Here is a 20143-nt window from a genome sequence, read left to right as displayed (position 1 = left end):
CGATTTCATATCCTTAATAAACAGACCAAACTACACCATTGCTTGTAATATATGAAATCATTGTTTATTTTTTAAACAAATTTCACCAGTGACAAATGCTGAAGACAAGGCCTCTTCAATGTCTTTATGGAGAAAAAGCAGCAATTATATTACACATTTAAACAGTGCCTGGATTTTCAGTAAAGTTAACAAGAAAGGATTTAATTTACAATAAATAAAAATGAGCTTTATGAACACAGATGTATTTAACATTATAATATAAACAAGACATTGGACATTTAGAAAGAGCATAACATAAATTCAAGTGTTACAGAGATAGAATTTTAAATATGGCAAGAAACTTGTAAACCCAGCCTAGAATGATCATTTGGGTATGCATTTGTATAATCAGTGCTACTAAGTTTAAGAGAGTTTGATGAGTTAAAATCACCAAAGACATACATTTGTTTAAATTAAATAAAACGGTACACTCAGATATTTCCAGAAGATTCACAATCAGAGTAAAAAAGCCCTTACAAAACATCACTGTAAGTACAAAGAGTGAAAAATATTGTATTTTTCCCCATTATAAAAAGTGCCACATTGAACGAGGCAAGAAAAGCTGCTTCATCTCAATGAAACAAATACAACAAACTGTATGATGGAGTAAATGCTGACACAATACACACATACATAACTGTGTTGGTTTTTGAATTGCATTCGTTTGAACCAACATGCTACAAAAGTGTCCAAAAGCAGTGAATTAGAAAAGTCATTCCACAGTGTACAAAGCTGAGGTCTAATATTAAAGGTGCACTGTGGAACTTTTCTGGTGGACTGCATGCCATCTGCTCATTTCCATGTACAGTAGATGTCATTGCTTTGCCTGGAATAATCCGCAGTATGGCATTAAACTTAACTCCCTGGAGACAAGCAGACACTAGGCCAAATTTTAGATCAGATCTGTGAAGAGGCAACACAGCTCACAGTAAGAATGCATATTTTTCAAGGTATTTTTGAGAAATAAAAACACATGTATTTGAATACATGCAGAATAGATACATCTAACACCATACTGTGGAACTTTCCTGGAAAAGCAACAACACAAGCTCAGGCAAATGATCTCAAGTTTTCAAGTCCCATCTCAAAACCCACTTTTATAGATCATTGTATTAATGTTGTTTTTATTGTGTTTATGCCCTGTAAAGTGACCTTGGGTGTTAGAAAAGCACTTAAAAAAGAAGAGAAAAAGAAGAAAAAATTATAATTATAAAATCTCCATGGTATAGTGACCGGCAAGTGCAAAACACTTTTACATTTCAAAACACACATTAACAAGCCTGAAAACAAAATTACATTTAAAATACACATTTACATCTTGAAAACAAATTCCAAGTTTCATAAAGCACATTTGCCAATGTGCAAACAAATTTACAAAACATGAAACACTTGTACAAGTGGCGAGACAAATTTACATGTGGCAAAAACACAAATACAAACCCAGCACAAGGCAGGAAGTGCCACAATGTAGGATAAACGTAACTTCAGTTAATGCTTTTCTATGGGAAAATATATGGAAATGTCTGGCATATTTTCCTTCATAAATCTGCCCCATCACCAAATCTCCATCCAACAAGGCCGATAAAGAAGATATTCTGCCCATGAAGAATTTATCCACAACTATTAAGGTAAGAAAGATGAAAGCTTAAAGGCGAACAATGACTAGCATTAGTGAACTACTGGGCAAAACCAGTGTTATGGTCATTCGTCATTTCCGCTTTTTAGGACATTTTCTTTCAGTCAAGAACTTTCTTGTTAATTTGTTTCAGGGGTTTGTATTTGTGTTTTTGCTGCAGCGGCATTTGTACAAATGTTTCTTGTTTTGTAAATTTGTTTGCTCATTTGCAAATGTGTTTTATGAAACTTGGAATTTATTTTCAAGATGTGAATGTGTATTTTAAATGTAATTTTGTTTTCAGACTTGTTAATTTGTGTTGTGAAATGTTTTAAACTTGCCGGCCACCGTACCATGGAGACAAGCAGGTAGCAGACCCTCCACCAGAAAAGCTACATAGTTCACTTTTAAGTAGTACACATTCGCAGTGGCGGCTGAAGTCTGTTATTTTGAAAGGTTGTTTGAAGGGTTTGGGGGCACAGAGGCTACACTGTGGTGACTGAGAGGAAGGCATTATGTACTTTAGAGTCCTCCTGCACTCTGGCTCCGTGACTCATCAGCTCCTGAATAGTCATCCAGTTATCCAAGATCTTTTTGTTTCTTTTCTTCAGCATCTTCTTGTGGCTCAGCTCCAAGATATTGACCTGGTTTTTGGCTTCTGCACTGCTCCCCGGCCCCTCTCTCAGACACTCAAGCCGACTCTTCTGCATGAACTCCCTCCTCTTCCTCTGCTCCCTCGCTCGCGCCAAATGCTGCTTTCGTTCCTCTTTGCTCCAGTATCTTCCCATCTTCATTTCACTCATGGCGTCGTCATCAGTGGTCATGCCTCCGCTCCTCTCCTCTCTGATCCGTAGCGCCCTCTCCCTCAGTATGCGGTCGCGGGCAGGTCTTCGGGCAACGTAGCGTGTTCCGTCGGCTCGAACTTTGACCTTCCACTCCAGGCGGGGTTCCCCAGGGCGCCCCCCACGGTGCCCCGGCTCTCTGCACAGACTCAGCAGACTCAGCTGGCTCTGGGAGTACTCCAGGGAGGAATGCTGTTGGAGCAGCTGCATGTAGCTCTGTAATGAAAAGAGGGACACTGACTATCTAACGCATATTTAGAAATGCATTTTAGTTGAGTTTTCTGCAGCTGCTGTGTTTGCCATGATGGTTGTCTGTACATTAACACCAACAAAATCGACAAAAGGAAACAAACAAAACACACGCACACAGAAACAATGTGTAAATTGTAAATAAGTGGGGCATGGGTCAGTTTAAACAACATAATTGTTACAACTTATGCACACTACACAAGCTGTCTCAAAGTGTATCCTCATTAAGAAAGTCTAATAACAGATGAAAGACCTTTGACTACTGTGCTGTCATTGTAAACAATTTGCTATCAATCTTTTAATTATTGTGATTTCTTAGAGGTCCACTAGCCTGATTCATCAGCCAGTTTCACTTCGTGGAAACCATCTGATCTCGCAGCATTAGGATTTTATTTAACCAATTGCTGCTGTTTGGTTGTGATGCGTATAAGGCGCCGCTAATGGGGCTAACTGGTATATTAGGCTTTTCCCAAATCCTGTAGGAAGAAGGGCAATAACATCTTTTCCCTTGATAAAATTCATCAAACATTCTCTTTGTTGCGGCTTTAAATCCTCGATCTCGGGAATAGCTGCCAACACATTGGCTGGTGCCCGAACTCACACTTCTGGGGTTCTTGCAAACCATCTAGTGTCTTCCGATTCCTGACCTAGTCGCTGGAGAGAAATTACCTGATTTATGTTATAATGTTGTTTTCTCTTCAAAAAACATACCAGAAGTTGTGTTTTGTTTCATTTGCACATGTTTAACACACAAATCCAGAATACTGAGTTCTTCTGTCACACTTATTTTTTTTTTTTTATTAAACAAAAACAAAATGGTACAAAACAGTAAAGTAAAAAAAACAAGGTTGAGGATGTACACCGAGTCTTAATGTTATAGCTGCAACAGAGATACCCTTTCTTCTCTCTTGTGATGGCATGTGGTAATACAGGAAGTGCTTTCAGAACCCTCAGTAGAATCATTTGGATAATTTCAGGTCTGGAATTGCCCATCTCTACTGAACTAAAGGTAAAAGCTAGATGTTAACTTGAAAACTAACAGCATGACAACACAAGGTGGAACAGAGCATTTTGAGCTTTGGAGATGCAGACACACTAATGCCGGATTACTCAGACATGTGTGAATGAAACAAAACACAACTCTAGGTATGTTTTTGAAGAGATAACAATATTATAACATGGTTTAAAGTCAATTTTGCATAATATTGGACATTTAAGGGAAGCCATAGACAAAAACTACGATCAAGGCATAATTTACAAATGCTGATAAATAAGCAAATTATCATCTGGCTAAATGTACTGCTACCCACTAAGCCGTTTTCCACACTAGCTAACCTGAATCAGTGACTTGGTGAGGTCAAATATGGATTTTTGTCATTCTGTTGTGGTCAGTAAGCCCACCCACCTGCAGCTGTCTGGATCCTCCTTGACAGTGGTAGGGACTAGTTTGATATGCTGATGGGTAAGGCAGCCCCCTCCTCTCCCTCCTCCCTTTCTTCTCACACCTCTCGTCATCCGCAGGTAACGCTGGGTCTGACTCAGATCTGGACGGGTTGCTCTGGTCCGGACTGCTAGATATAACCATTCCTGGATCTGCTGGTTTACTCCGACTGGGCGTTCCGTGGAATTTGGGGATGGGAATGGGGCTTGACGATGTTGATGAACTGAGGTTTTTCTGGTTAGTGAGGCTGATCTGTCTCTGTAAGGAATGCTCAGGTGATTTCTCTATTCCTAAAGGCGTTGATCTCGCACTGTCCGCTGTATTGTAGGCACTGGAACTGTCCTTTTTCCTCTCGTTATCTGATCTTTCAGGATGTTCGTGGATGTCAGCCAGTCTCCCGTGGCGCTGGAGTCCGTCTTTGGGGCTTCTTCGACCTGGAGATGCAGTTTGTGTAGGTTGGCTGGACTGGCGTAGCTGGTGTGCTTGCATTATACTTTGACACTCCAACTCAATACTTCTTAGCTCTTCGTTTAGCATCCGTAGCTCATGCTCCACTCCTCCTTCACTCTCTCCACTGTTCACGCCATCTTCATCGCCAGCGCTCTGTTCCGTCAAACTACATTCGATGCTGTGTCTTATTGAGTACACCCCGCACTCCACACCGTTACGAATCTGGCATTTCAGCTCTAAAAGTTGCTGAAAGCGATTTTCCAAACCTAGCATCGGGCTGTTACCATTGTCTTGTGTTTTCGTTTGCGTCTTTGGAGGTTTATTGTGCGGATGATCAGCCAGCCATCGTTCTCGTAAACACTGAGCAGGACTTTTCTTCTGTATTCTGGACAAAAGAGGCTGGTGATCGGGGCTGTCCGTGCCATGCCCGAACCCGCTGTCCTGGTTGTTGGATGAGCAGGTGGCTGTGTCTGTGGTCATCCCCTCCTCAAGTTGAAGCTAAGAAAACACAAGCACATACTGTCACATTACTGTACTGTTTAGCTACATTAAGGTAAATAGTCCCAGTCAATACTTTAAAGACACAGTTCAATATCAATACCACTGCAACACTTACTTTGCAGTTCCCTAATCAACCAATTAAGCATTAAAGTGGGACTAAACACCTAAACTCCACTCACAGGCAGAGCACAATAACCTGATAAACTGGGCAGTGCTTGGAGGAGGGGGGTCTGGAGGCCTAAACGGAACATTGGGGGAGGTGGGGGTGGGGTCTGGAAGACTAAAGGGAAGAGTCACTAGAAACACTAGAAAGATAGATGATTTATTGTTCCCCTTTTTGGAGATCAATAAAGTGTTTATATATCTATCTAGTGAGAGGGTAGGGAGGCAGGGTCTGGACCAACTTGTGCTTCAAACGCCCCTGCAGGAATGTGTCTGTCATGAGAAAGAAGGCGTCTGGTATTGTAAGTCTCTCATAATGCAGTGACAGGGTTTAACCATAGATGGCAGCACACTTTTTTGATTGATTTAGACTAGCGTTTCCCAATTTTTTTTGTTTTTCTGGGGACCCATATTTTAAAAGTCATAAACCTTCACCACTCAAGTCAGTAGACATTATTTTTAAATCACAAAATAAATTTGTGACTATTATTGAACATTAATGAGGATATTTTATTGTTGACTGAGTGATTGTTTCTCTTTGAACAATTAGTATTACCGTATTTTTCTAGCTATAAGGCACACCAGAATATGAGGCGCAATATCAATAATGTTGAATTCTTTCATCTATTTTCATACATAAGGCTCACCGGATTGTAAGGCGCATTGAGCGAAACAAACGGACGGCACTTGAGATTTGAGCCTTTTCTATTTCCTACGAGGAGGACTGAACAACAGATTGAGTAATAATGTGTTTAATGCAGCTTTGCGCACATTTGTGCTCGCTCCTTGTGCCCTGATGTGGTCAGCTTCTGTTGGACTAAAGAACATAACTTAGTAGAATATATGTGAAAATCAGTTCGCGATCAGTAAGCACAACCAGAATTAATACATAAGGCGCACCGGATTATAAAGCGCACTACCAATTTTTCAGAAAATTAAGGGATTTTAAGTGTGCCTTGTAGTCCGAAAAATATGGTGGAGAAACTGTAGTAAGTGTTTCCCACAGAAAATTGTTTAGGCAAGACGGTGCTGCCGAAAAAGTGAGGAGTGGGGGGGTATGTAGAGATGTACGTATATGTATATTGTAGACCTACATGACATTATGACAAGGCAACCCCAAAAAAATCTCTTGCGACCCACCTGAGAGTCGCGATTTAGATGACACAACTGTAATTTAACCTACTTTGGACTAAAATGGCAAAAAATTGAATAAGAACTGTATAGAGAAGGCTATTAAAACACCATATACACAGCTTAGTAGTGAAAAGTTGATTCAGTGTTTGTCCCACTTTATTTGCAATGTTATGGTACATTGACTCTGGTATTTCTCTTTCATTTTCCCCCAAGCTTGCTGTACTTCTCCATTAACAAAACACTGCGATGCTCCTGTCAAAATAGCTGACATCTTCTCACCCATCTTCTATATTGGTTTGTGTCTATTCCCTTGTCTTCCATTTCCTATCTCCTCTCACATACATTGTTGACAGCTCCCTGCTCCTCACCTCTTTTCTTCTGTCAAACTTTTGTTCTTTGTGTTTTCTCCTCTGCTCCAGGATTTCCATCTTTAACTCCACCAGCTCTTGTTGGTCGTCATCCAGCCACACCTCCTCCTCCAACTGAAAGCACAACATCTGTCTGTCACATCATTGTGGCGTGTTTTTATGTTGTGTTCAGCTTCTCGTGTTGCCATAAAGACGGAACGTTGAAGATGGCAGGTGTCTGTTTTTATTTGACGTGACAGGTGCAGACAGGTGTTTTTGAGTGGGCTTACCTGCAGCTCTGGCCTTGTCACTAGTAAGATGACACTTCTTGTGTCTTCACTTGACAATAGAGCCACTGCCTTTTCCCTGTCATGGACTTCACAGCCGTTGATCTGTTGAAAATAACAATGGAAGATATATTAAAAAAAAGACACTTTAGCAGTTTGAGTGTGCCCGATATGTGTTTTCAAATTGTGCTTATCTGACTGTTTCTGCAAGCTACGAAATATTACCATTACTGTATAAAAATAGTTCCTGGGAGTCTTCAATTCTACTGTGTTTTCAATTCAAATAATTTTTGTAAAACAAAAAGATCTCTACGCAGGGCTTCACAAAATTGTTCAACTAAAAGAAAGTTAGAAAAATCAAACAATGAAATATCTCATATCTCATAACTACTGTTCTTTGGTACAACACTTTAACCACATTGCCACTCAAATTAATTTAAAACCTTTTATTTTCAAACCCATGTAATTGTTTTTGACTATCTTATTTTTGTGACTATATTTGAATTCTGTATTAGTTTTTGTTCGTACATTACTACTTATTCTGTGTTTAAGTGTGAGTGCATGTTTGTGGCTGTGTTTTTTTTTCCTGTTTTATTTCGAATTTTTGTGTCCTACTGTTTGCTTTGTATCTGTCTTTTTTGTTGTTGTCATTTTGAGGACCTCCTTGAAAACGAGATGGCGAGAAATCTCAAGGAGCTTATCCTCCAAACAAATACACTTAAATACTCTGTGTATCTAATAATATAGCTCTACTTTGTGTCCTCAAGAGTAAAATGTTGTTACCTGGCAAGCCTATACTAAGATATATCTGGCTTCATCTTTGCCAGTTCATTTTGGCGTGATTGACAGGTAGATAAACCAATCAGATAAGCCATGGTCTGTACGCATTAAAACAGACACGTCAGACTCAGGCCCACGATATAATTATATCTGGCCCGAGGAGATCATATCAAATACGTATTAGAGCTGGCCTGCCGGCTGCTGCGTGAGGCATGCACTGCTAATACTACGAATCCCAGAATGCTTTGCAAATCGTTGGCACTGGCCCGTCAGTCTGCTAAGAGCTCCCACCACTCCTGTTGACACTCATTAGCATCTACTAAAGCTTGGATTTTCACTGATGCAAGTTGTTATTTTTGACTGGTTGTTGGCTTGTGTAAAAAAACAAAACAGTTTAAAAGCTACAGATCAGCTATAGAGACATTATTCATTTAAAATTTTGTTATTATTTTATATGATGCTTGTTCTGAATTCATTGTTTAAGCAAAACTATTATTAAACATTTATTTTAATAAGATAACATTACGTATCTCAAAAGAAGCGAAAACAGAAAAATAAATACTTAGTTTGGCCCACGACTTAGTCCTAGTTTTTAATTTTGTCCCTCTGTGAATTTGAGTTTCACACCCCTGTATTAAAACAAACATGACTGAAAAACAGAAAGATGCAGAATCAACAGAACAACAGAATCAAAGCACATAAAGGGGCACGATGTAAATTTTCTGGCAAAGGGTCCACTATCGGCTTGTCTCCATGGAGATGTTGTTATTCAGAACTTCTAGCACATCTGTCAAACCTGAGCGATAATTTCTCAACATTTTCCTAAAAACACTTTAATTGCATCTATCCGAGCATCAACCTATAACACTGAAAATTCTATTTAGCTGAAAGCAGTAATTTAGTAACTTCTGAATACTTTGCAGACACTTTTAAAACATTTAATCAAAAATTCATCATAATTTGTCAAACTTGAGCAGACGTTTCTCTACATTTTCCAAGAACCACATAAACACCGCTCTTACCATTAGCCCTGTACTGTTCTCTCTCTCCTTCTCTCCTCCTCTCCATCCTCTGCCTGCATTGTACCATGACATCTGGCTGAGTGCGAGTGGGCGTATTGCTCCACTATTGCAGAGTCAAACTTGATGAGAATCTACTCCTCCATCCAGACACACAATTAAGTGTTGTTGGACAGGTGGCGTTCATCTTTTCCTCTCTGGAGTAATGGGGCTGTCAGGAGCAGATAATAGGGGCAGTGCTATAGCTGGCCCCGCTCTCAGACTATAGCTCAGACTACACTGGGGTAATGGTATCGCGTTCAGGGTTGAGATGTTGGAGCTGTGTCAAACTGCCTAATGCCTCGGTATTTATCATTGATTTCCCTGGACTTATTAACCAGAAATGCACGGTTAGCAGAAAGGTTGATAAAGAGGTTTTGTACAGCATCCAAATTGCATTTAGGATTTTGATGCAGGCCTGAGAATGAATTAAAGGTGCATTGTGTAACTGTTCTGGTGGAGGGTCCATCACCTGCTTGTTTCTACGGATATGTCATTGCTCTACCTGGAATGTTCCACAGTATGACATTAAACAGCGCTACCTTACATTTATTCAATTACATGTGTTTTTTTCAGCTCAAAAATAGCTAGAAAAACAAACATTCTGACTGTGAGTGGGTTGCCTCTCCACAGATCTGACCTGTAACTTGAAACATTCCAGACAAAACAATGACATCTCCATAAAGAAAAAAATTCCCTTCACCCTTCACCCTTCACAAGATCTTGTGAGAAAAAATTGTCAGAAGATTGTGCGTACATGAGAAAAACAATCTTGTGAGATTTGTATTCCTGTGTTTGGATTTTGAATTGGACAAAAAATGGCTAAGTGCTGGCGATTTACATTTCTTTAGAAGCTGTAGTTCCGAAAAAGTGGTGCTACAAAGACCTAAAAAATACCAAATTAAGTAAATTAAAAATAGTGAGGCCAATATCCACACAAGTTATCTATTATAAATAAAGTCAAAATCTCATCTTGTCTCGTTCACTTGGACCCAATCTCGTGTCTCATATCCCACCCCTAGAACACATTGTAGATATTTCTTAAAAGGCTCAAGATCACATACTAATGCTCATATATTATGTTCTTACCAGTATGTGGTTGTTCTTGACAGTGTTGCATCCTGCTGTGCTGCTATATTTTGTTTTCAATGTATGTTTCTCAACAAAAAATACACACAAATAAAAGCATGATGTATATCTTTGTCATTTTGGTTGCATTTTAAGCACTGAAAAACATGTGTCCTACAGTAAACAGGCTCGCATCTCCATAAAACTGACTCCTGCCTGGCCTCCACCTGCTTGTTTCCATGAGAATATCGTTCCTTCAGCTATAATTTTCCAGAATATGGAATAAAACCTATTTATCTCCATGAAGGATTATCTGAAGCATGGTTTTAACTTATATATTTCTGTGGAATCATGTAGGTGCCGTGCCACTTCCAGAAAGTTACACAAAAAGTTGTTTTGGCAACCATCAAGTATTTTAGGGCAAGTGAAGAAAAGCCATCTCACAATGAACTATAGATGAACAAAAAATACAACTGTATAAAAAACATAACAGTAAATATAATAAAATGTAACAGCATTTTTCAGCTGTTTTATAAATAACCTTGAAAAAGAATCCAGCCATAAATTTCACTTACAGACAAAAAAAAAAAAAAAAACAAAAAAAAAAAACAACCACAAACTGCATAAAGGAGATGCTTACCTGTACAATCCGATCTCCCTCTTTGATTCGTCCGTCTTTGGCAGCGAGACTGTGCGGCTCCACCTGCACGGAAATATGAAACAAATCCGTCATTATAAATTCTGTTTCTTCTTTTGCCACTTTGTTTTCTCTTATGTGATGTTTTGTATCAGGAAGCTTTGCGAATATCTAGTTCGTATGTAGGCGAGAGACTGCGGTTTGTCATGGTTTGTAGATTTTGAAGTTAAGTTGAAGAGAGAAGAAGAAGAGGAAGCAACAAAAACCAGGCCAGTTCCAGAAATGCAGTGCACATTTGTTTATAGCTCAAGAAACGTGAATTCTAGTTGGAGGAATCAAAATCTCATATGCACCCCAGTGGAATTGCACACTGCTAAAGCTCATCTATAATTTCTTTGTCTTTGTTATTTTTGCTAAGAAGATCAAACTAGGAAGCTACAGAGGGCAGAAATCAAAATGTATTGTTGAAAAATGAAAAGCAAAGGAGTCTACAAACCCTGCTGTACTGTACACATGCATAATAATGAGGAATTAGCATTTCTATCCCACGTACAAAAATAGACGCGTTTGACAGTGAGCGACTGTTTTGGTAATTTGTTCGAGAGTTGTCAGGTGCGAGGAGTTGATGTTTTATGCTTTGTTTTAAAGGTGCACGGTGTAACTTATCAGTTGCAGCTCTACCTTACTTGCATTCATTTACAGGTGGTTTTATTGCTCAAAAATACTTAGAAAAACAAGCATTCTGGCTGTGAGCAGTGTTGCCTTTCCAGAGATCTGACTTGTAACTTGGTCTGGTTTTGTCTTCATGATGATAGAAAGGTTTAATGCCATACTGTGAAATATTTCAGACAAAACAATAACATCTCCATGGAGAAAAGCATTTGATGGACCCTCCTCCAGAAAAGCTACACAATGCACTTTTAATATTAAGACTCAGAAGTAGAATGACAGCTAATATGAGGTTTATGTTGATAATATAAAACATATTGTTAAAGGTACACACTTTTTTGGTAGAAACTACTTGCTCATCTCCATAGAGTCGTTACTGCTTTGCTGGAAATGTTCCAAGTACAGTAATTAACTTATTTATCTCTCATTTGTATTATTTGTTGTCTTTTAATTGCACAAAAATACATTGAAAAAACATGCATTCTTGCCGTGAGCAGGTTTGTCTCTCCAGAGATCTGACCTGTAACTTGGTCTGGTGCCATAGAGATAGAGTTTAATATTGTGTAATACTGCGGAAAATGCATGGAGATAAGATGTTGAACCCTCCACCATCCAAAGTTGCAAAACATCTAATACTCGGAATAATTTTCCTTTTTTTTTTGCAGTGCCCTCAGTCTGACACAATCTCCATTTATCCATGGTAGGGACAAAAATATGGACAAAATAAGCAATTATGCCAGTTTTAAAATACAATTTTCACTGCACTGAATATGCTATTTGCAATTTCAAAGACATACTATATTTTTATGTAGGGAACCTTTTTAAACATAAAAGCAGCATAAAGGATGTAAAACTCTCCCAATTTTCAGTAACTGCCTATAGTAAAAAGCCCCATTCACATTACCTCTGCCACTTGCCTGTAACGCTTTTGAACTTACAACTGGAGTATACCATTCATTCTCTAGGAAGTGCCTTGAAAATCTCTGTCATTGTTCCTCATTAGCGGCTTCACACGAGAGACTGTTCATTCCAAGTCAAATCAAATGTGTAAAGTGCCTCTTCCTGCTCCGTTTTGAGTGTTTGGTATTCAGGCCTGATATCGTACACTGAGAAAGTGTCATTTGCCATATGGTGAACGCAATGGTGGCTGCTCAGAGCTAATTAAAGGCTTCAATTAAAACATGTTAGAGGAGGAACGGGATCGCATTTCAGACTTGACTTCATTTTTGGCCTGATAAATTTGTTTTGAATGAGTAAATGTTTTCTTTCTTGCTTCTTTAATCAGTGTCTGTTTGCAAAAATGATATTCAAATAGGATTTTATTTTATCTTTTAATAAGCTACTGATGCACATGACTGGGCTTCAACCTCAAATTGATGCAGTATTTATCATAATCCTTCATTCAAGTAATCATTTAGACCTATTATTTTGTAGTTAATTAAAGACAAACAATGTAACTTTTCTGCTTGTCTCCAAGGAGATGTTATTGCTTTGCCTAAAATGTTGCACAGTGAGCTGCCTCTGCTCTGCACTATACCATCTGCTGTTTTTATTATTGCTGCTAATACTTGATCTGACTTGAAATGCACTGTACTGTACACTAGTTTTTTGCTTTATTTATTTATCTATGGTTACTGTAGTGGTTAGAGATGATATTTGTCATGTCTGTATGTCATGGGATAGAGAGAAATGTCATTTTGATTCCTTTGTATGTCTGGTACATGTGAAGAAATTGACAATAAAGCTAACTTTGAACTTTGAACTTTATGTATCTCCACAGTAACACGCAGGTAGCACCGTCAAGCCTAGGTATGGATCATCTGTGGAAGTGAATCCACTCACAATATAAATTATATTTTTGAGCAATAAAACCACCTGTAAATAAATGCAATACAGTTAAGTTGAAGGAAGGCAACAATATCTCCATGGAGACAAGTAAATGGTGGACACTCCAACAGAAAAGTTACATAGTGCGCCTTTAAGTTAATGTTTGTTGGGTTTCCATGCTTTTGGGGCATTACATTGACTTGCATTTATTTCTTGGAGTCTAATCTTAACCTTAACTATAGTCTCTAGTTGTCTAAACCTAAAATCTATCCAAAGGTCCTTAAAATTGCCCCTTGTGAGCTTAGATTAGAGTGCTATTACCTCAGCAAAAGCATAGCCGGAGTTGAGTTTTGTTTCATTCATACATGTTTGAGTAACTCTTTATTATTAGTTTGTCTATAGCTCTGTGTTTTCAGGGTTTGTGTGTTAAACATGTGCGAATGAAACAAAGTACAAGGTATGTTTGTGATGAAGAAACAACACTATAAAATCAGGAACAGATCAGAAAAGTTACATAGTTACATAGATCTAATAATAAAGGTTTTGTCCAAATAAAGCAGGTAAGTCACCATGAAGAGTGTGTATACAGATTTTAGTTAACATTACCTGGCTCACGTAAATGGCCATGTCCTCTTCGTCATCAGTCCGGTAGCACAGCGTCAGCCCCAGCTTCTCCAGACTGTTCTGCCGACACAGCTCCACCTCCTGGTCAACACAAACAAAACATTTCTACATTTAGTTTAGTTTTCAAGCGAATTAAGCTTCTGTTATGACAATTTCGTGCTCTGTAAATATCAAGTTAGAAACGTGTTAAATATAGCGATGACAGTCCAACTATTTTGGTCTTATGCAGGCTCACGGCAATAAAAATAATTGGTCTGAGAAATAAGAGGGCCAATATAGCTCTGTGGGGAATTCACTGTGTTTGAATAAAAACAATACTTGAGGGTGCTTCTGGGAAAATGCAGAACCTAAAAATGAGGTGCTCTTCAATTATGTACAAATGGCATTTAAAAAGAAAAAAAAAAAACCTGAATAATATTTTTGGTCTTTTTAAAGGTGCATTGTGTAATAAAATGCTTTTCCTCATGAAGATGTTATTGCTTTGTCTGGAATGTTTCACAGTATGCTATTAAACCTTACTATCTCCATGGAGACCAAACCAGACCAAGCTACAAGTCAGATCAGTGGAGAGGCAATCCCGCTCACTGTCAGAATGCCTGTTTTTCTAGGTATTTCTGAGCAGTGAAACCACCTGTAGTTGAATAAATGTAAGGTAGAGCTGTTTAATGTCACACTGCGGAACATTCCAGACAGAGTAGTGACATATCCATAGAAACAAAAGAAACAGAAAATGCACACCAAAATTCTTGTAGAGGTGCAAATGCAAGGAGCAGCAAGATATAAGTGAAAAAATGAATCGCACACTCAGATGGCAGATGTCCAAAAGCTTTTTTTTTTATTTTTAAATAAAGTTTCAGCAATCAACAAAACAAAAAAAAAGCCTGGACCACAGTACACAGTACAGTATATCCATAGAAACAGACTCCCAACCAAAAAGTTACACAGTCCACCTTTAAATACATTTTTAATCATGTGTCTTATGCTCTAGTTTCATCTGCCAACAGCCATTCTTTGTAACTGACTAATAACACATCTTTTTGGAGCGCTTTATGGCAGCAGACATTGAGTTTGGTGCCAGTTTTGGTCTCATGCGGATAGACTCAGTAATTGCGGAGATATTAACCATGAACCAGGTCAAACAATCTTCACATTGACAATTAAAAAGGCAAACTGCACTATGGAATCCTCACCAGCTCCTCTGCTCCTCTTTAAACTCTGTCACGTGAACCCAACCTTTTCCTCAACACCCCCTCCCCCCTCCCATAGGAAATGCCTTCAAATTTAGCCTGATCCCACCACCACCACTGCTGCTTCCTTTTCATCTCCGCTGTGTACTAATGTAATCACACTAAGATAACTCTACTGTGTGGTAATCCTTATTAACCCCATGCAGTTAAATTCATTTCATTGCTGTGAAGTTGGGAGGGAAGGGGGGGACCCAGCCCAACCTGCCTTTCCATGGGGTAGACCTGATAGTAGAGACTGACAGGGGAAGTAATTAATTTCTATGGCATTTCAACCCCATGCGCAGACAACCCTGACCTTCAAAGCTGTGGTCCATAATATTGTTTTGTTAATCTCAGTTACCAGGTTTTTGCATAGTGTATGGATTAAAGTGCCTATGACATGGTTAGACTACTCGTTTTACTATTAACAGTGTATTATGTAAATTTTCTGGTGAATGGTCCGTCAAATGTTTTTCTCCATGGAGATGTTAAAGGGACAATTCAGAATTTTGGACATAGGGCCTCATTTCCTAGTGAGCCAGAGTGTTGGAGACATGTGGAGAAATTTATAAATATTCCATCCAGTCCTTGTATTTGCAGAGGTCACTGGTGCTAGGCCAATGCATGTCAATGGCCATAGTTAGCCTGCCGTTAAAAACAGTCTTACCCACTCCACAAAACACCCGAAGCAAATCTATTATTACACCAGACTAATGACATAAATGTCTGTGTTGATAGAATAATGTCTGAAATAAAACTAACTTTGCATCTCATAAATCGTTGCATGTTGAGGGACTATTTTCTCATATATCAATCCACGTTGCCACACTTTCTATCAGGAAGTACAACTCGCTGCTGCTCAGACATAAATCCTTCAAATGCAACATTGGTTTTACTTCTAAGATTATTTTATTGACACAGACATTGAGATGCACTAGCCTAGCATCAGCGACCTCTACAAATACAAGGACTGGATGGAAAATTTTAAAAAAGTATCTCCACACGTCTCCAACACTCTGGCTCACTAGGAAATGTGTCCAAATTCCAAACTGTCCCTTTAATGCTTTGTCTGGAATGTTCCACTGTGTAGTATTAAATCTTTCTGTCATCGTAGAGACAAAACCAGACCAAGTTACAGGTGAAGTCTGTGGAAGAGCGAGTCCAGGTCAGTGTCAGAATGCCTGTTTTTATAGGTTTATTTATAGGAAGAAGGGCATTAATGTCTTATAAAATTCACCATTCTCTTTGTTCTGGCTTTAAATCCTCGATCTCTGGAATTGTTGCCAACACAATGTATGGCTTCGTCTACATCCATCTCGACCGTGTTGTTTCCTGTTGTGCTGTATCACAAAAGGACCCAGACAGGAGCATGAGTTTGATGTCATGGCTTCACAGCTCTTTGCTGATTGGCTGGTGCGCAGTCTACAACTTCCGGGATTCTTGCAAACCGTCTAGTGTATTCTGATTCCTGATCTAGTCGCTGGAGAGAAATGAAATTGAGAGGTGGCACTAGGTGGCACCAGCGTGGCTAATGTTTATGTCATACCATGGAGTATTCCAGGGAAAGCAATGACATATCCATGGAGATAGACAGGTTTCTGGACCCTCCATCAGAAACTCTTCCTCCATGTTAATATCCTGATTGTTTGGAGCTGCAGCTTAATTTTGGCTCTGTCTGATGATGATAATGTGAATCCTAATGATTTCCAGATGCAGTGCCACTGTAGAGAGCCTCCATTTACTTATAATTGGGTCATAATTTGGCACAGTGGGCGTTAAATGATATACCAATAGAACCATGTCAAAATCCTTTAATAGATTTTAGTATGCATTACAACAAAGCGGTCTCATTATTTAGAGTACGTTGACCGATTTAAGTGCACACTGTATGAGAATGTATTGAAAATGGGAGCTGTTCCACCTTTCATTGAACATTGAACATCTGTTGCTAGCATTGTAATGAGGTAGGTTCCAAAACAAATTGATGCTAAAGCTAATGTTCGCTGGCTCATTGTCTCCACATTGGCCATGATGAGGTCCTTTCAGCTGTCAGTTTTTCACGCAAATAGTCCTTGAAATGGACCGCTGCTGTGCATTCATTGTTGGTTGTTTAACATTTTTCACACAAATGAGCGCATGAAGGGAATATAGTCTCGTAAGGAACAGGACTCAGGCTTTGTTCTGTGAATGTCATGGAAACCTTTTGCAAGGAATGAAATAAGATTATGACCATTAAGCGTAAAGCTGGTAAGTACATTACAGGTGGGCAACAGAGAGAATAAATTAAAGAATACAGTCACAGTTATATAGAAAACTTTAGCAATTGATGGTTTTCAGATTTTATGTGATAAATGTGATAATGGGGATACTCTCAGATGAGGGACAAGAGCCAGTATTTATATTTTTGTATTTTTGACATTGTACTTATATATATCCATTCAAATATCCATAAGGTAAACAGACAGATGTTAAACCTGATCGTTTACATTAGTGACTAGACCCAAGAACTCACTGTATTACAACAAAAGAAACATTTTAACAATATTATTTTTAGCTGCTAACCTGATTCATCAGCTGGTTTCACTTTGTGGAAACCGTTTGACCTTGCAACATTAGGATTCATTTGCTCAACGGTAGACAGGTAGTTTTTTATTTAACCAATCACTGCTATTTGGTTGTGATGTATATAATGCGCTGGAACGCTCAGTGCTGTCCAAGTAATTGCCGGCATAACAGTAAACAAAGCAAAGAGTGAAAATCCTTGATCTCGGGAATCATTGCCAACACAGAATGTATGGCTTCAACTTCATAGGTTCTTTTTTAAAGACAATACAGTAAAGTGTATTTACCTTGCTGACATGCTTCGGGAACCATCTTCAGAACAGTTCTGAAGAACAGTTCTGAAGATGGCTTGCAGCTAGCAGCCGAAACATTTCAACAAGATAAATACACTTTACTGTATGGTCTTTAAAAAGAACCCAAGAAGTTGAAATACATAAGAAGACAATGACTTCGTCTACATCCATCTTGACCGCTTTGTTTACTGTTGTGCTGTACCATAAAAGGGACCCAGAAGGGAAGTCTACAGCTTCTGGGGTTCTTGCAAACCGTCTAGTGTATTCCGATTCCTGACCTAGTCGCTGGAGACTAGGTCAGTCTAGTCTGACCTAGCCAGCCTGGCTATTTAGCTGCTTCCATCTGTATTAAATATTATTGACCATATTATTGGCCAAAAGAGCATTGTGATGCCATCTAAAAACCAGCAATGCTATTTTTATGTATGTATTTTGTAACTGTATTTATTTTTTGGTTCTCTCAAATGGCCATACTTGAGAATTTGTTGTTGTGTTCTTTGGCGAGACACTTCACTCACCTTGCTGTCCATTAATATGATGTACAGTATGAGCGTTAGGTGGTGGTTGGAAGGGCTGATGGTGCAGATTGGTAGCCTTGTTTTTGTCAGTTTACTCCAGGGCCGCTGTGGCTACAATAATAACTTACCACCAATGAGTACTGAGTGAATAAATAATGCACTATACAGCACTTTGAGTGTCTGGAAAAGATCTCTATTTGAACAATGCAAGCTTGTTCCCACTGAAGACACATGTGGGATTGGAGTTGCAATATAGGTGCAGAAATATTGGCAAAACAGTTTTCTATGGCAAAATCAATTACATTTAAAATAAAATGTCAACGCACTGGACATTTCTATGGGTGAATGGTCAATACAAATTTGTGAGTATGAATTGTTGCCAGTCAATCTCCAATTAGAAACTACAATTTATCCTAGCGTCTTCTGCACAAAATGATAAAAGGTGAGAAAATCTATGTTTTATTGTTAAAGTTTTCATATAGAATTTTCATTGTTACGATTTTGAAAGAAAAAATCTATATCTATACAATCTTCCAGTTGATCATTATTATCGATCCATTTCAATCTCATGTCAATTCATAAAAGAAGCGTCAATCAATCCAACTGAAAACATTTGATAACATTTACCTTTAAAGTCCATTCTATAATTTGCAGCTGTGATGTTTGTGACAGGTTTGACATGGCAGTTATAATACGAGCGCACATCCTGTCAGTCAAAATTAATGTTCCCGTGAATAGCAGCCTTATTCCGTTTCATCCTTGAAGAAAAGCATTGATGTTACACTCGGATAGGCAGAGGTAAGGGTGCAGGGTTGCCAGGTGGGGGTAGGGACCATGACTTTGTTCTCATATAGTACTGCTATTACAACTCATACAAGACACACATCCACCTCTTTGATACGCCAGGGACTTTTTTCATTTTAGACCGGTTTAGTTCAGCGGACCACAGCTGGCAACAGAGGCATCCTAATGACTCGCAACGCGGCCCAGTGAACCAGGAAGTGCCTATTAAACCACAGGAGATCACCAACTGTAGCATACGCTGTCCATTACTGTCACTAAAAATGACCCCGAGGTCCACTGTGTCACCTTGATGCATGTGTCAAGACACAGACTGACACATAAGGAATAAAATGTGTTTGTGTACTAGTAGTTAGCATATACAAATATCTGAAAGCCTTGAGAAAAAAGAACATTAACAGCAGATTTGAGAGTTTATGTTAGAGCATCAGAGCTGTAGTTGATAAGCTGTTGATAATTATACAGTTTACACATGGCAAGAACCCAATTTCCCTATTGATTACATGGTATTTTCATAAGAAATGTTCAAAAAGTAAATGAACATGTTTTGATCATTTCTATTATCATACCTAGATCTCACCATATGACAAAAAGCAAAACTATTAATTTAACAACATTCATTTTAGCTGTACCCATCAACATTCAGTATTACTGGCCTATAAAATGTTGTGTATACTGCTGAACTGGCTTTATTATTTATCTAAACATGCATGCCTTTGGACAGAGAAATCCAACCCAAAAACTTTTTGCTAATCATCTTTGCTGGTCTGTGAATATGTTATTTCTTTTACGCATTTAAATTACCATTACTGACTGGCTTTTGTCTTAAAAGTTATATGTTACACAAAATATATCCTTGTGAGCTTTAAGCCATGTTATAATAATGTAACCTCATCAAAAACATACCTGGAGTTGTGTTTTGTTTCATTCACACATGTTTGAGTAACCCTTTATTTTTAATCTGTCTACATAGCCATAGCTCAAAATGCTCAGTTCCACCCATAGACTTTATA

The 20143-nt window shown here is 38.6% G+C and overlaps 1 protein-coding gene across 1 annotated transcript in view; it reads right to left on the bottom strand.

Annotated features, from left to right (window-relative positions):
* Positions 1–2139: 2139 nt before the first annotated feature.
* Positions 2140–20143, bottom strand: part of pdzrn4 (PDZ domain containing ring finger 4) — a 63052-nt gene continuing 45048 nt past the window's right edge. The window contains exons 4-9 of the mRNA XM_020926686.2: positions 13713–13811; positions 10614–10676; positions 7071–7172; positions 6802–6915; positions 4151–5134; positions 2140–2712 (exon numbers count right to left, since the gene is read on the bottom strand). Of these exons, the coding sequence (XP_020782345.1) occupies positions 2140–2712; positions 4151–5134; positions 6802–6915; positions 7071–7172; positions 10614–10676; positions 13713–13811 (1935 nt within the window). The remainder of the gene's footprint in view (positions 2713–4150; positions 5135–6801; positions 6916–7070; positions 7173–10613; positions 10677–13712; positions 13812–20143) is intronic.

This window comes from Boleophthalmus pectinirostris, unplaced genomic scaffold (assembly GCF_026225935.1).
Source record: "Boleophthalmus pectinirostris isolate CB_2022bp ecotype Guang Dong unplaced genomic scaffold, ASM2622593v1 HiC_scaffold_18, whole genome shotgun sequence".
Classification (NCBI taxonomy): Eukaryota; Metazoa; Chordata; class Actinopteri; order Gobiiformes; family Gobiidae; genus Boleophthalmus; species Boleophthalmus pectinirostris.
The sequence above is the reverse complement of the archived record's forward strand: the minus strand, read 5'-3'. Positions and strand labels throughout refer to the sequence as shown.